This window comes from Glycine soja, chromosome 3, assembly GCF_004193775.1.
Source record: "Glycine soja cultivar W05 chromosome 3, ASM419377v2, whole genome shotgun sequence".
NCBI lineage: Eukaryota > Viridiplantae > Streptophyta > Magnoliopsida > Fabales > Fabaceae > Glycine > Glycine soja.
The window spans coordinates 19,780,783-19,797,157 of record NC_041004.1 but is presented as its reverse complement, the minus strand read 5'-3'; the positions used below and the strand labels follow the sequence as shown (position 1 = coordinate 19,797,157).

The 16,375-nt window shown below is 36.6% G+C and overlaps 1 protein-coding gene across 1 annotated transcript; it reads left to right on the top strand.

Annotated features, from left to right (window-relative positions):
• The first annotated feature begins 6,220 nt into the window (after positions 1 to 6,220).
• Positions 6,221 to 7,002, top strand: LOC114405012. The gene is made up of 2 exons (XM_028367712.1): positions 6,221 to 6,413; positions 6,599 to 7,002. Exons 1-2 carry the CDS (start codon positions 6,221 to 6,223, stop codon positions 7,000 to 7,002), a joined length of 597 nt encoding a protein of 198 aa, XP_028223513.1.
• The last annotated feature ends 9,373 nt before the right edge of the window (positions 7,003 to 16,375 follow it).

Genomic DNA, 16,375 nt, shown 5'->3' with positions numbered 1-16,375 from the left:
TATTTATTTATTATAATTTTAATTGTATAAAATCAAATATCTGTCTTGCGCATACTAAAATACTACTAGTAGTTTTTAGTATAGTAAATTAGAGAGATAATAAATTATAATATTAAGTAGTACGTAGAAAGTAAAACACTACACTAGGAAAAGACTATACTAGAAAAGACATGTTCTCTGATGGTAGGATTTTAAAAGAAACCTAACCTAAGTAAGACATTTGATCTTGCTTTTTGTCATTTTTTAGTTAAATTAATAATTGAAGCAATTTTATCTATATCTTCAAGTCTTGAACGTGATAAGTCAAACATCCTTAAATAATAAAGTTGAAGGTTAAATTCTTTAAATATGTTGATTAAGAGTTTAAATGATAAAGTTGAACGTGATAATTTCTTTAAATGCATGTATGTAGAAAAGATTTTAGCTTGTTTAAGCTTTAAGAAAAAAAAATTCCAAACTAACATTAAATCAATATTCTATTTAGTTTGAGAATTTTTTTTGAAATTATACTACTTTTTAAAACAAAAATTATTTTTTTTTATAAAGTAACCACACAAAATGCATCTTCTACTTCTAAAAATAAATCTGTAAAACATAAATAACTTTTTTTAATACATTCTTAAAATACACATGTATTTTTAAAAAATTGCTCTTAAACAAAGAAAGGAAGCAAGTTGGCATGCACACATTAATTAATTTCATATAAGTCATTACCAACCAGCATCACACACTGAATGAAGATCGAGAAACACCTAAAGAAATCAAGAAAAGAATGGAAGTGTCATTTAATTACTATGTCAACTATGCAACTACTTGTAAGTAGCATCACAACGACGATCATGTATTTTTATTCTTCTAACTAATTTTTAACCCGTGTGTGTTAGCTTAAAAAACAAGTCACATAGATTTTATATGTTATTGTTCATTTTAATATATATATATATATATATATATATATATATATATATATATATTAGTTAAATGAAATTTATAGATTAATTGATAAAATGAATTATATAATATATTTATAAGATAAAAGTACGTAAAAGAATAAATAAATAAATAAGACGGTACGTATTTTTTAATAACAGTCGTTGTATTTGTTTTCAATAACATATTTTTTTATAATAGGATTCAATTTGTTTGATTTTATTAAAACAAATATTCTCATATGTCATATATTATATTAAATTCTTTTTTTAATAAGTTTAGACACATAAATTAAAAAACATATCCAATGAAATATTATAACTAAGTATCATATATTATATATAATTTTTGTTTCCATTAAATGTAAAGAATACATTCTTTTTTATTTTTTATAAACTTTTTAAATAAAATAAGAGAGTATATTTGCATAAAAAATATCTTACGTACGTCTATCATATATTATATATAATATGTAAATTTTGTTTAAATAAATTAATAGATATATGTTAAGAGAAATATTTGTAGTGAATTAAGTGTATTCTTTGTATAACAATATTAAAAGAGAAATATTTACATTGAAAACATGTAATATGAATTAATTTTTAATCTCATTTTTAAGAAGAATGAAGAATTCTATTGTACCGATTTTTGTAGTTGATTATATTGTTTGCTTAGATATCTTTTTTGATCGGGTCATATATCTTATGTAGGGTGGATAACTTTTGTTTCATTGTAGAGCTCGAGAGTAACATGTATGCTTTGGTTAATTCGTGTTGCATAAATTTCATATTTATAGTTGAAAACAGATTGTATCTTCATTGTATATGACTCAGTTAGATAAGACATCGACATATTTTGGTATGCATTAATTTGATGTCAGAAAGGGGATAGGTTCACAGTTGACATGCTTACTGTTTGAATGATGAGTGGACATGATTTTTCTAATAGTTATAATGTGTTGCCTTTTCACAAATTGCTAGTATGGATTGTGATATACAATTGGACACAACATATTCCAAATCTACTAGATGATCAAGATAAATGAATATATAATTCTTTGACTCTCAAAACTTGTAAAAGAATAGATTTTTCAAGGCTGGTATAAGAATCTATAAGGCAATATATAAGAGAGTGAGATAAGAAATAAGAAAAAAGAAATCACCCTAGCAAAGTGCAGTGGCTTCTAGTAAGAATTATAGTACAGCATCATCTGAAATGTAGTTGCATATAGGTTCAAACAAATATAAAAAAATCCAGCATAACTAAAGTAACAATGAATACATTACAATGCTAAAGGAAAATGGGCCAATAGATATCATAACTAAAGTAACAATGAATACATTACAATGCTAAAGGAAAATGGGCCAATAGATATCATATATACCTTGACAGGTTTTTTGAAAACCTCTTTGAAAATTACATTGGTGGTAGAGGTCAAGCTTTTTTGGTCTTTATCATGTATTAAATTTTTTTATCCATTCTTTGATTTGACTCTCGATAGGGCAACATATAATTGACCATGATTAAACATTGGTTTAAGTAAGTAAAGTCCAACAGTAAATAATGACTGGCCTTGAGACTTATTAATTGTCATTGCTAGAAATTGCCTCCTTAAAAGCTTAAAGGGCCATGGTGATTGAGAAGGAGACATAGATATTCTGGGAATATATACTTTGTTTCCTATATATTTTCCATAAATAATCTTAGCTGCAATTACATGGTTGGCTAGTCTTGTAACAATAAATATAGTCCCATTACAAAGGCCTTCACTTTAGTCATGTTAAAATAGGTTCTTATTTTTTAACTAATGTTGTTATTACCTGGAATCAATTATAGTGTGTAATCATTGACTTGCTCAACTGTTTCATTTGTTGAAGCAAGTATAGCTCAAGAATGGAGGAATTCAATGTTATTGTGTTGTTGGTTTATATTTGGAAATGTGGAATGTACTATAGCATGAATTGGGTTATCATATTTTGTTACCAGTAATTCTTACGGGATTTCCATGATGTCATAACCATCATTTGGATGTTCGATAATTCCATCTCGTATGTCTAAAATCCATTGTGCAAATATGGTAGTTTCTTTTTCTCTCTGTTGCTTGAATGTTACTCTCTAAGTGCATATTCTTTGAAAGAATTAACACTTGGTGGTCATTCCATAGATAAGAAGAGTTTATTGTTGCATGAACAATGTCTGAGCGACTGTCTCTAGGAATGATGGGTAGAATCTATCAGAAATCTCTACCTAACACAATGACCTTACCTCCAAAGACAGTATCAGAACTTGATCTACCTCTAATGATATCTCTCAAACTTTTATCAACTGCTTCAAAACAAAATTTGTGAGCCATGGGTGCTTCATCCCAGATGATTAGACTTGCTTCACTTAATAACTTAGCTAGCTCACTGCCTTGGTGTATATTTGTTAGTTGCTATTCATGAGTAGTTTTCTATTGAATATTTGCAAGGAAATAGCGTGTTACCTCCAATTTATGATTCTTTTTTGTAGGAATTGTACATATCTTTCTGTTTAGTGTGATTTTATAGAGTAGATACTTCCATTTTGTGAATCAATGTTGAATCCAACTCAGTTTCAGGTCAAAGAAGAGAATGTTCAAGTAGTTGATGACTCGCTCAGTGAGGCAAATCCGCTCAGCGAGTGGCATCTGCTTAGCGAGGCATACAACTCGCTTAGTGGGTTGAGAAACCCTAAAAGAGGATCAGTCAGAGATGTGCTCGCCCAGTGTGCAGCCAGCCCACCCAGCGGGGTCGTTGTCTCTTCTCGCACTTAGCACGACCAGTCTCGCTAAGCCAAAATTCACTTACTTTCACTTAGCGAGCCAGTCTCGCTAAGTGAGCCTTCGAAAGCTGAAAGGTCCAAGAGCCTTTAAAACACTGAAGTTGGCGGAAATAAAGCATAGAGTTAGAGAGAGAGCACCAGAGGAAGCTGAGAAGATAGAAAGGAAGCAACTAAGAGAGCTTAGGTTAGAAGGAGTGAAGTCTAGGGTTTAGAGGTTGTAGGAGACATCTTCAACCATCCTTTGTCATTTTCTTTCTCTAAAAACTATTGCATCCTTGTATTGAGAGATTGCATTACTTATAATGGAAGGCTAAGCCTCTTGGTTGGGGAGTTCTGCTGAAATCTTGATGTAACACTCTTTCACTATCTAATTAATGTTATTTTTATGTGTTCATTGCTTCTATCTATGCTTATTTTACATGTTTATGGCTTGATCACCCATCTGTATGTGTAGTTAGGATTTTTAGCATTGGGAAATGCTTTAAAGCCTTAGAACTTGGTAGAGCAAGCTAGAAATCTGTGTGTCTAGGAATGGAGTGCAATGATCTAGTTCATATTATGTTATAGACTTAATGCAACTCTTTTAGACTAAATTTGTTAAGGGATCAAGGACAAATTTTAAAGAGAGTTAGGCTCATTCACTAGAGGAATCTTGGTTTGAGTAGTTTTTCAGCATAAGAACACTAGGATAACGTTAAATAGAGAAAAATACATATTAACATCAAGAGAAATTCAGTAGAACGACCCAATGCTTTTTACTTGATAGTTTTCACTTCCATAATTCTAGATATTTAGTTTAAGTTCAAATAGACTTTAGTACAGAATTCAACTTGATATTTGCTTTTCTTTTAATCCATACAAATGTTTGCATACTGGATGTACAGTGTCTGAGTGAAATAAATTCTCTGAGGATACGATACTTGGTCTTACCATTTTATACTACTTGAGCGAATCGATACACTTGCCAAAGAGAAGAACAAGTTTTTGGCACCGTTGCTGGGGAATTTCTTTGCACTTAGATAGTATAATTTAGTTTGGAAACATTTATTCTTTTTTCTTTGATTGATTTTTGTGAACAGATAGTTAGAAGTTAATTTTTTTCTCTTGACTTGGTTAACTGCTGCTGTGTTTAGTGCTTCTTGTATGCGAGGTAATTCATCAACAGGGAATTTAGCTCCACTAGATTTGGAGATCGAAGCTACTTGCAGGAGAAAAAATGTAGAAAGAATGAGAAAAGCTTTGCAAGAGAGGATAGCACAACCAAGTTTTGAGGAAGCTCATTCATCTGAATCATCTTCATCATTTCCAACAAACTTGAGGGAAACCGAAGTTGGTGTGTCTGAAGCACATATCATGGCAGACGACCAACCACAGAGGGTTACTCTCGAGGACTACTCCAGCTCTACCGTGCCGCAGTTTTTCACAAGTATTGCGCGGCCGGAAGTCCAAGCTCACAACATCACATATCCTCATTCCTTGATCCTGCTGATTCAAGGAAATTTGTTTCATGGTTTGCCGAATGAAGACCCTTACGCACACCTTGCTACATACATAGAAATCTATAATACAGTGAAAATTGCATGGGTGCTGAAAGATGCAGTGAGGCTCAGCTTGTTTTCATTTTCTTTGGCAGGAGAAGCCAAGAGGTGGATGTATTCTTTCAAGGGAAACAACTTGAAGACATGGGAAGAAGTAGTAGAGAAATTTCCAAAAGAAGTACTTCCCAAAATCAAAGACAGTTGGAGGCAAGGAAACTATTTCCTCATTCCACCAATTTCCAGATGAATCCTTGAGTGAAGCACTTGAAAGATTCTGTAGCTTGCTGCGGAAGATACCAACTCATGGATTCTCCGAGTCCATTCAGTTGAACATTTTCATTGATGGTTTGAGACCGTTATCCAAGCAATTATTGGATGCTTCTACTGGAGGAAAGATTAAGTTGAAGACCCTTGAAGAAGCAATGGAACTTATTGAGAATATGGCTGCTAGCGATCATGCTATTTTGCGTGATAGAACTTATGTTCCCACCAAAAGAAGCCTGTTAGAGCTTTCTTCACAAGATGCACTGTTGGCACAAAACAAGCTGCTAGCTAAGTAGCTAGAATCACTCATAGAGACACTTAGCAAGCTGCCAACACAGTTACAAGCGGCTCAACCTTCCCATTCAGCAGTCATGCAGGTCAGAGGTTGCAGTATATATGGAGGAGTGCATGAATCTGGTTGTTGCATACCCATATATGATGCTACAAAGGAAGTGAATTACATGGGGAATAAAAATAGACAAGGATTCCATGCAGGCGGTTTTTCAGGTTACCAGCAGGGAGAAAATTTCAATCCAAATTAGGAGCAAGGATGGAGGTCTCATCCAGGGAATCAGTTCAATAAATACCAAGAAGGATCATCCAACGAACCTCAGAATCAGGGGCCTAGCTTGTACAAAAGGACCACCAAGCTGGAAGAGACTTTGGCTCAGTTCATGCAAGTTTCAATGTCCAACCATAAGAGCACTGAGTCAGCCCTCAAGAACTTGGAGATCCAAGTGGGACAACTAGCTAAGCAAATAGTTGAGAATTCTTTTGGAGGTTTTGGAGCTAATATAGAGAAAAATCCCAAAGAAGAATGTAAGGTTGTCATGACTAGAAGCAAGAGGGAGACCATGGTGGAATATGAGAGTAGGACTAGTGAGGAAAAGGAGTTAGAAGCTGAGGGAGAAAAAGAAAATGAGGAAGATCGGATGAGGGAGAAAAAAATAAGTGAAGAAAAAGAAGAAGAAAATGAGAAAATGAAAAAAGAGAGAAAATGAGGAAGAGAAAAAGATAGAGTGAGTTGACTAGAGAAAAGAAGAAGGAGGTTGTTCCATGTATAGGAAAGGAAGCACCATATCCCTTGGTGCTGTCTAAGAAGGACAAGGAACGACACTTTACTCGTTTCCTTGATATCTTCAAGAAATTGGAGATAACTATCCCATTTGGAGAAGCCTTGCAACAAATGTCACTCTACTCCAAGTTTCTCAAGGATCTGCTGACCAAGAAGGGAAAATATATCCACAGTGATAATATTGTGGTGGAGGGAAATTGCAGTGCTGTTATCCAGAGAATTCTTCCACCAAAATACAAAGATCCAAGGAGTGTCACAATCCCTTGCTTAATTGGTGTTGTGTCAGTTGGAAAATCCCTTATTGACTTAGGGGCCAGCATTAACTTGATGCCTCTATCCATGTGCAAAAGGATTGGAGAGTTGGAAATCATGCCAACAAGAATGACATTGTAGCTGGCGGATCGCTCAATTACAAGGCCATATGGTGTAGTGGAAGACGTGTTGATCAAAGTGCGTCAATTTACTTTCCCTGCAGATTTCGTGATCATGGACATTGAAGAGGACGTTGAAATCCCATTGATTTTAGGTCGTCCCTTCATGTTAACAACCAATTGTGTGGTTGATATGGGGAAAGGTAATCTTGAAATGAGTGTTCATGACCAGAAGATCACATTTGATTTGTTTGATGCAACAAAGCCCTCAATTGACCACAATGTCTGTTCCAAGGTGGAGGAGAATGAGAATGAGATAGCTCAGATGACCAGAGCTAAGATTGCACAGGACCCTTAGAGGTACCATACGTCAAGCTAGTGACGTTAAAGAAGTGCTTACTGGGAGGCAACCCAACTTTTTCTTTATTTTCTCAATCGTTATTTTCTGTTCACTATTGCATATAGCTAGGTTTTAATTTATTTGTGATTGCTAGAGTAAAATTTCAGCATATTTTGTTTGATAGAGGGGTTGGCCAAAAGCTTCTCTGAAGCAATGGATGAGGGAAGAACTTAGAAAAAAATTTCAGTCATCCACTTGCTTAGTGCACCTCATGCACTAAGCGAGACATGCCTTATGCGTTGAGTGAGTAGCATAACTCGTTAAGCGTGCCAACCCCCAACCTTTGGCTGAAGGGGTCTCGCTAAGCCCAAAAACCTCTCTGGAATTGCATTTAATGGAATAGGGCTAAGCGAGCCAGCTCGCTAAGCATGCTATAGCGTCTCGCTAAGCGCATCTATGTGCTAATGCAAATCACTCTTTACCTAGACCCCATGTCAATTGGGCTAAGTGAGCCATACCCGCTAAGCCCAAAAATCGCTCTGGAATGGCATAGCACTAAGCGAGGCCATCTTGCTAAGTGTGACCCCACTACTGCATCTTAAGGCATTTAATCCGCTAAGTCGGCCATGTCCCGCTTAGCGAAAGTTGCAGACCAATCAGAGCTGCATAACTCGCTAAGCACACACCTGTGCGTTGAGCCCAAAACCTTCTCGGGTTTTCTAATTTTCGAATAGGGCTAAGCGAGCTTGTCCTACTAAGCGCATGAGTTTAAATCCTGAAAATTCAAATGTCACTGAGTGCTCGCTTAGCGAGTCACTCGCTCTAAGTGAGCCAATCGAAACTACCAAAAATAAAACATAATTGCCTTAGGCAGTTACTTTTGCACAATCATATAACCTCCTTACTTTTACTTCGTGCAATCATTGGCATTCCTGCACCATACTCATACTCCCTTTCTGCACCTTGCTTTCATCTTGCTCACTTTTCTCTACAATCCAAGTAAGCTCTCTACTCCATTGTCATTTTAATTTTGTTTTTGAACCCTAGGGTAGAAGACACTTTACTTTCTCTATGATTTTTTATTTTCTGTTGCTGTTGCTGTTGAGTAGTCAGTTGTTTGATTGTATGTTGTTAGGGCTTTAGTTTAGTGTATAATGTAGGTTCATTTGATGGTTTTTGCTTAGATTTCCTATGCCTGAAAGTGGCTAGGGAGTTGAGGCTTTGAAGCCCTAATTTTTTTTCTGGAAATTTTGATGTACTCGCTAAGCGAGCCTGCTCACTAAGCGAGTTCATCCATTTTGGATGAATTTCTGGGTTTTCAGATGAATACGCTAAGCGGGACATAACCCGTTAAGTGCGTTCATCGTTTCTATTTAAATTTATGCATATATGTATGAACTCGCTAAGCCACTACACTACGGCTTAGCGATCAATTAAATTTCAAGTTTTTAATTTCAGAGTTCATATGAACTCGCTAAGCCGGCATGCTGCGCTTAGCGAGTCAGTTTAGTTAGGTCTAAGTCATAGAGGTTGTTGGTATTCTGATTGTGGCTAAGCGAGCCATGCTCGCTAAGCCACCCTGCCTCTGAAGTTTGAATAAGCCTGGGCTAAGCGAGTCTGTCTCGCTAAGCCCAAGGCAATTTAGTTTTGCTAAATTTTGTTTATGCGCTAAGCAAGCCATGCTCGCAAAGCGCAATTTCTTCTCTGTTTTTGAATAAGGCTTAGCGAGCATGCTTGCTAAGACATTTATGTTCTAGTGGTCAAGTCAGGCTAAGCACCCACTGGCGCTAAGCCTGTGTAGTGTGTCATGCTAAGCGAGTCATGCTGGCTAAGTGCAATTAGCTTTGTGTTTGAGAATAAGGCTTAGCGAGCCATGCTCGCTTAACCATTGTGTTGTTTCAGCTAAGCGAGGGTGTCTCGCTTAGCCAGAGTCTTTATTTTTTAGTAGTCGCGCTAAGCACGCCTTGCGCGCTAAGCGTATCATGTTATTTTCAAAAGGCACGCTAAGCGCCCAGTCCTTTTCCTGTTTTATTTTTCTATTTTTAGTCTTCAATAAAACCTGCCTAATTTCTTTTCCTGTGATTCTTTTGATGCAGATGACCTCCAGAAAGAGGAAATCATCCACCTCTCGACCTCAAGAACCTTATGACACCACAAGATTTGTTTCCGAGGTTGCTTGGGAGAGGTACGAGCAAAACGTACACGCCAGAAACATCCTCCTAGAGAGGAATGTTGATCTATATGTCATGCAGTATGACGAGTTCCGCAAGGAGCTCGAGAGGAGGCGGTGGCATAAAGCCTTGATTAGGCAGCCTGATGGTCACATAGATGTGGCCCTGGTCAAGGAATTTTATGCAAATTTGTATGACCTAGAGGATAGGTCCCCCAGGCAGGTCAGAGTGCAGGGCAAGCTTATAAAGTTTAATGGTGAGACCCTCAACGCATTTTTGGAGACCTCGGTGGTTCTAGAGCCAGGGGAGTGATACTCAGCCTACTCCAGGTTCTGCCACATGCACCCAAACCCTCAGGAGCTCGCCGCCAGACTATGTATCCTAGGGGGCGATTTTGTTCTGAATGCTGAAGGGGCTCCCTGGAAGCTCCTGAGGAAGGATCTCACTACATTGGCACAGACTTGGACCGTCTTGTCTTATTCTAACCTCGCCCCTACCTCTCATACGTCCGATCTTAATATGGACAGGGCAAGGTTAGTGTATGGGTTGGTGATGAAGATGGATATGGATGTGGGCTCATTTATTTTTGGTCAGATCTCCTAGATGGCCCAGCCCAACTCCTCTCGGCTAGGTTTTCCTGCACTCATCATTGCTTTGTGCATAGCCAGAGGAGTAGTATCCAACTCCCTTACTTTCGAGTCTCTGAGCCCCGCCATTAATTTGGCATACATCAGGAAAAACTGTTGGAAACCGGATGATCCCACGATCACCTTTCCGGGGACCTGCAAGACTCGGGCTCGGGGACCCTCTTATACTTCTACCTCTGCTCCAGCTTCTACTTCAGCACCAGCTCCACCACCAGCTCTTGTTCCTACACCTCCAGCACTCACAGCACCCTCCGGCCCCTCCGCTCAAAGCTTAGACGTCCTGGTGCCGATGTTGCAGAGCCTTCACCATGGCTTATTCCTAGTGATGCAGAGCATTCACAATTTGGCTCAGCATCGGCCCATCATCAGCATGGAGGATTTCATGGCCCAGGTTCCCTGGCCAGGAGTCCAGCCTTCTCCTGCAGGGGGAGGTGAGGCTCCTACAACCCAAGAGCCACAGCCAGAGTCGGAGGCGACATCGGAGGAGACTCCAGAGGTTACTCCTGCCACCACGCCTTTGGAGGCCACTGAGGAGGGAGACGGTGCTACAGACACCAATTATGCCGCAGACATGGCAGCAGCATGGGGCACCTGGGACCCCTGGCCCACATCAACACAGGATTCTATTCCGACGCCCTCTCCACACCTCAGGATGATCCAACACTGGCACAAGAGGATTGATGATAGGACACTTATTTATATTTCTGTTATTTAGATTCAATTTTTAAATTCTAGTTTTAGTTTTGGTTTATTTACTTATTTAGCATAATTATACATCTTTTTGAACAATTTATAGTTTTTTTTTAACTTTATGCATAGTGGTTTGATTTTTTTTTAAAACATGTTTGGTTTAAATTATTGGTGTTTGTTGAATTGGTTTGAATTTGATTGATTGCGTGAACTGAGTGAATTGCGACAATAGATCACATGCCTTGAATAAGTGTGTGGTAGTTAGAAGAGAAAGAACATGAATTAGGGGCGTAAGTGAAAATGTTAGTTTGCTTGACAGGTAAATAGTGAAGGTAATCATTGGCTATAACCCGGTGAGATGTGTGAACTTAAATTGTGAGATAACGACTAGCATCAAGTACCAATTTTTGCATGAATCTCTGAATACTGAATGAATGCATGATTTGGAAATGATAAAGGCCATCATTGATTGATTTAGCCACTTAGCCAAATAGCCTTACCCTGTTCATGAATGATGAAACCTCTGCACCCATTTTGAGCTTAAATTTGATTGAATAAGTTGAACCCTAAGCCTGATTGAAATTATAATCTTCGTCTACCTTTCTTTAGGTTGTAGGAGAGCATTGTGGTTCAAAGCAAATTTGTTCCAAATTTGGGGGAGTGTATTGGGTGATTTTGATTGTGGTAAGGAAAGCAACAACCACATAAAATTGTTTAAAGAAGCAGTAATCATAAACTGCTAAAATAAAAAAAAGAAAGAAGAAAATGAAAATTTCAAGAATAAGTGAAGCTTTGTGTGCGTTGTTGCTTAAGCTAAGTGTCTTATATGATTGTGGCATATCAATAGAAGCTGGGAATTAAAAGGAAAAGGTGATCTAAGGATGAATGCTCCCCTAGAACCTAAGTTTGGCATCCTAGAAAAACCATGAATTGTTTGTAGCCCGGCCTCATTACAAGCCAAGAAAGTCCTTCAGATTCAATTTGTGTGTTTGTGATTGTTTGACATGAGATGAACTGCAAACGTTAAGACTTATGTTGGTTGTTGATTTGAAGAATTACCTTAAACACTTGTGCTTTTGAGAGAAACAGTGGTCATGAGGATTAAGCTTGATGAACCTTCCTTAATACTTGTCTTGCTTGCTAGCTTATTTCAGTTGTGCTGCTTAATGAACATGTTCATATCTTTGAAACATTGTGTATCTTTATGAAGGGTTGTTGGTTGAAGTATTTCTAATTACCTCTGTTCATGCGATTGAATATTTTGAAACAAACATATTTTTTGGTTAACCACTGTGAATTCTGTCACTTGAGGACAAGTAAATGGTTATTTCTTTGCTTGAGGACAAATGAAACTGTAAATTTGGGGGAGTTTGTTAGTTGCTATTCATGAGTATTTTTATATTGAATATTTGCAAGGAAATAGCGTGTTACCTCCAATTTATGGTTCTTTTTGTAGGAATTGTACATATCTTTCTATTTAGTGTGATTTTATAGAGTAGATACTTCCATTTTGTGAATTAATGTTGAATCCAACTCAGTTTCAAGCCAAAGAAGAGATGGTTCAAGTAGTTGATGACTCGCTCAGCGAGGCAGATCTGCTCAGTGAGTGGCATTCGCTTAGCGAGGCATACAACTCACTTAGTGGGTTGAAAAACCCTAGAAGAAGATCAGTCAGAGATGTGCTCGCCCAGCGCCCAGCCAGCCCGCCCAGCGGGTTCGTTGTCTCTTCTCACACTTAGCGTGACCAGTCTCGCTAAGCCAAAATTCACTTACTCTCGCTTAGCGAGCCTTCGAAAGCTGAAAGGTCCAAGAGCCTTTAAAACATTGAAGTTGGCGAAAATAAAGCATAGAGTTAGAGATAGCGCACCAGAGGAAGCTAAGAAGACAGAAAGGAAGCAGCTAAGAGAGCATATGTTAGAAGGAGTGAAGTCTAGGGTTTAGAGGTTGTAGGAGACATCCTCAACCATCATTTGCCATTTTCTTTCACTAAAAACTATTCCTTCCTTGTATTGAGAGATTGCATTACTTGTAATGGAAGGCTAAGCCTCTTGGTTGGGGAGTTCTGTTGAAATCTTGATGTAACACTTTTTCACTATCTATTTAATGTTATTTTTATGTGTTCATTGCTTCTATCTATGCTTATTTTACATGCTTGTGGCTTGATCACCCATTTGCATGTGTAGTTAGGATTTTTAGCATTGGGAAATGCTTTAAAGCCTTAGAACTTGGTAGAGCAAGCTAGAAATCTGTGTGTCTAGGAATGGAGTGCAGCGATCTAGTTCATATTATGTTGTAGACTTAATGCAACTCTTTTAGACTAAGTTTGTTGAGGGATAAAGGATGAAGTTTAAAGAGAGTTAGGCTCATTCACTAGAGGAATTTTGGTTTGAGTAGTTTCTCAGCATAAGAATACTAGGATAACATTAAATAGAGAAAAATACATATTAACATCAAGATAAATTCAGCAGAACGACCCAACGCTTTTTACTTGATAGTTTTCACTTCCATAATTCTAGATATTTAGTTTAAGTTCAAATAGACTTTAGTACAGAATTCAACTTGATATTTGCTTTGCTTTTAATCCATACAAATGTTTGCTTACTGGATGTACAATGTCTGAGTGAAACAAATTCCCTGAGGATACGATACTCGGTCTTACCGTTTTATACTACTTGAGCGAATCGGTACACTTGCCGAAGAGAAGAACAATATTACATGTTGAATCTTCATAAGTGGGTACAAGGATCTTGAATCTAGAGTGTGCAGTTCTGCCTCCAGGCAATAATAAGGAAGCAAGGTTGATAGAAGCAACCATAAGAACAATTTTTTGTTTGGAATTTTCTCAGTAATTTTAGATTACAAGGCACAATATTTCTGCTATCAATTATAACCCCATTCTTTGAAATTGTTTTATCATTGTCCCTTCTATGATTAACTAGATAGTCATCTGCATCTAGAAGAGTACGGGGCTGAAAGTTTTTGGTATAGAAACGACTACAATTTCCTTTTTTCATACATGGAGATCCTCTCCCTAAATTTCCACGTGGATTGTGAACCATATGATTTTGTTCTAATCTATATAGTTCGGGGTCATCTTCATGAAGGTATCTCTGTTGATATGATACGATCAATGTCATTTGGAGATGGATATTTATTAATGGGGCGTAGAAACAACAATAAATGAACGTGATTAAGATCACATTTTTGAAAGTTTATTGTATACATGTCTGATATTCCAAAAGAAAAACTATGTTAATAGATAGTAATCAAAGTGTAAGTTTCTTTTTTCATGTATCATTGAGCATAGTTCATGTCTTAACTTCTGAAAGTGGAAGAAAATTGTAGAAGCATGCTTCATGATGATGAATCAAGTATAAATCAAGTAGTTTTGATGATGACTAAAAGCCCAAAAGAATGATTTCAAGATTGAGTCAACAAGTTCAAGATCAAGATTAATTTCAAGATTCATTAGAAGAAATCAAGAAGATTCAAGATTCAAGAGAAGTTGATTCAAGAGAAGTTGATTTCAAGATTCAAGAAAAGACATCAAGAAGAAATCAAGAAGCAACAAGTCAAGACTTCACAAGGAAAGTATTGAAAAGGATTTTTCAAAAACCAAACATAGCACAGTTTTGTTTTACAAAAGAGTTTTCTCAAATTTTTCTAAGTTACTAGAGTATTTACTCTCTGGTAATCGATTATCAGTTTCCTGTAATCGATTACCAATGATAAAATTTGATTTCAAAAAGCTTTTAACTGAATTTGCAACGTTTCGAATAATTTTTAAAAGGTGTAATTGATTACAATATATTGGTAATCAATTACCAATGTATCAGAACGTTGAAATTCAAATTCAATCGTGAAGAGTCACATTTTTTCATAAAATGCATTGTGTAATCGATTACATGATTATGGTAATCGATTACCAGTGACAAGTTTTGAATAAAAGGTCAAGAGATTTAACTCTTGACATGATTTTCTCAAGGTTATAACTCTTCCAATGATTTTCTTGACCAGACATAAAGAGTCTATAAAAGCAAGACCTTGACTTGCATTCATAACAACTTCTTGAACAAATTTTGAGAAACCTTTAAACCTTTACAACCTTTGCATTTCTTTAAGAATTCTTTCCTACTCATCTTTCTTCTTCTTCCTTTGCCAAAAAAGCTTTCTAAGTTTTCTGTTTTCCAAACCTTATTCTTCTGCAAGTGAAAATTCTGTAGAAAACAAAAGTGTGTTATATCTTTTCATTCTCTTCTCCCTTTGCCAAAAAGAATTCAACAAGGACTAATCGTTTGAATTCTTTTTGTGCTCTCTTCTCCCTTTTCCAAAAGAACAAGGGACTAACCGCCTGAATTCTTTTGTGTCTCCCTTCTCCCTTTCCAAGGGAATTCAAAGGACTAACCGCCTGAAAATTCTTTTGATTCTTCCCTTTCCCTTAAACAAAATATTTCAAAGGACTAACCACCTGAGCTATCTTTTGTTTCCCCTTACAAAGATTCAAAGGACTAACTGCCTGAGAATCCTTTGTCTTAACACATTGGAGGGTACATCCTTTATGGTACAAGTAGAGGGTACATCTACTTGGGTTGTTGTAACTGGGAACAAGAGAGGGTACATCTCTTGTGGATCAGTTCAAATGGAGGGTACATCCACTTGGTTGTTCAAAGAGAACAAGGGAGGGTATATCCTTTGTGGATCTTTGCTTGTAAAGGATTTTACAAGGTTGAAAGAAATCTCAAGAACCGATGATTGCTTGGGGACTGGATGTAGGCATGGGTTGTTGTCGAACCAGTATAAAATTCTTGTTTTTGTCTTCTTCTTCCCTGCACTTTTTAATTTCCGATCTGTACTTTACTTTTACGCTTTACTTTTGTTTAAGTTACATAACTTAGTAGTAAAGCCTAATTGAATCTAGTAACATTAAGAAGGATAAGTTTTAATTAGTCAAGGTACATTAATAATTAATTCAACCCCCCTTCTTAATTATTCCAAGGCCACTTGATCCAACAAAAATAATATGACTATTTTTTATATTTTAGTTACTTTTAATTTTGAATCTTTTATATTAAAAGAGGCCCCCATTTGTCTAACTTATATATCAATATTGATATTGTATCTTAGCTCACAGTCATTCAAAATTAAAAGAAAGTTATTTTATTGCAAAAAATAATTGAAAAACTAATCGGAGAAAAAAAAATAGAAATAAAAGTGAAGAGATTGCAATATATAAGCAGTTTTGAAAGTGACTTGGAGAAACTTACATGCAATTGCTTTACCTAATAGATGATTCTTTGTCAAGTCTGAAAACATATGTTCAAACTTAAATTTAAAAATCCATGAAAAATGTCTGGCCTATCGGTTGCTTTCAAATTTAATGGTGCTAATAATCTATGAACTTCAGGCCAAGTTGGATTACAGGTTAAAGTAATAAAAAGATCTGAGAAACCGACATGGCTACATATGGTCATACCGTCAAAGTAGAGTTGGGCCATGTATCGTTGGCTTCCAACAAACATTGAAAGTAAAATCACCCTTTTCCCTTTT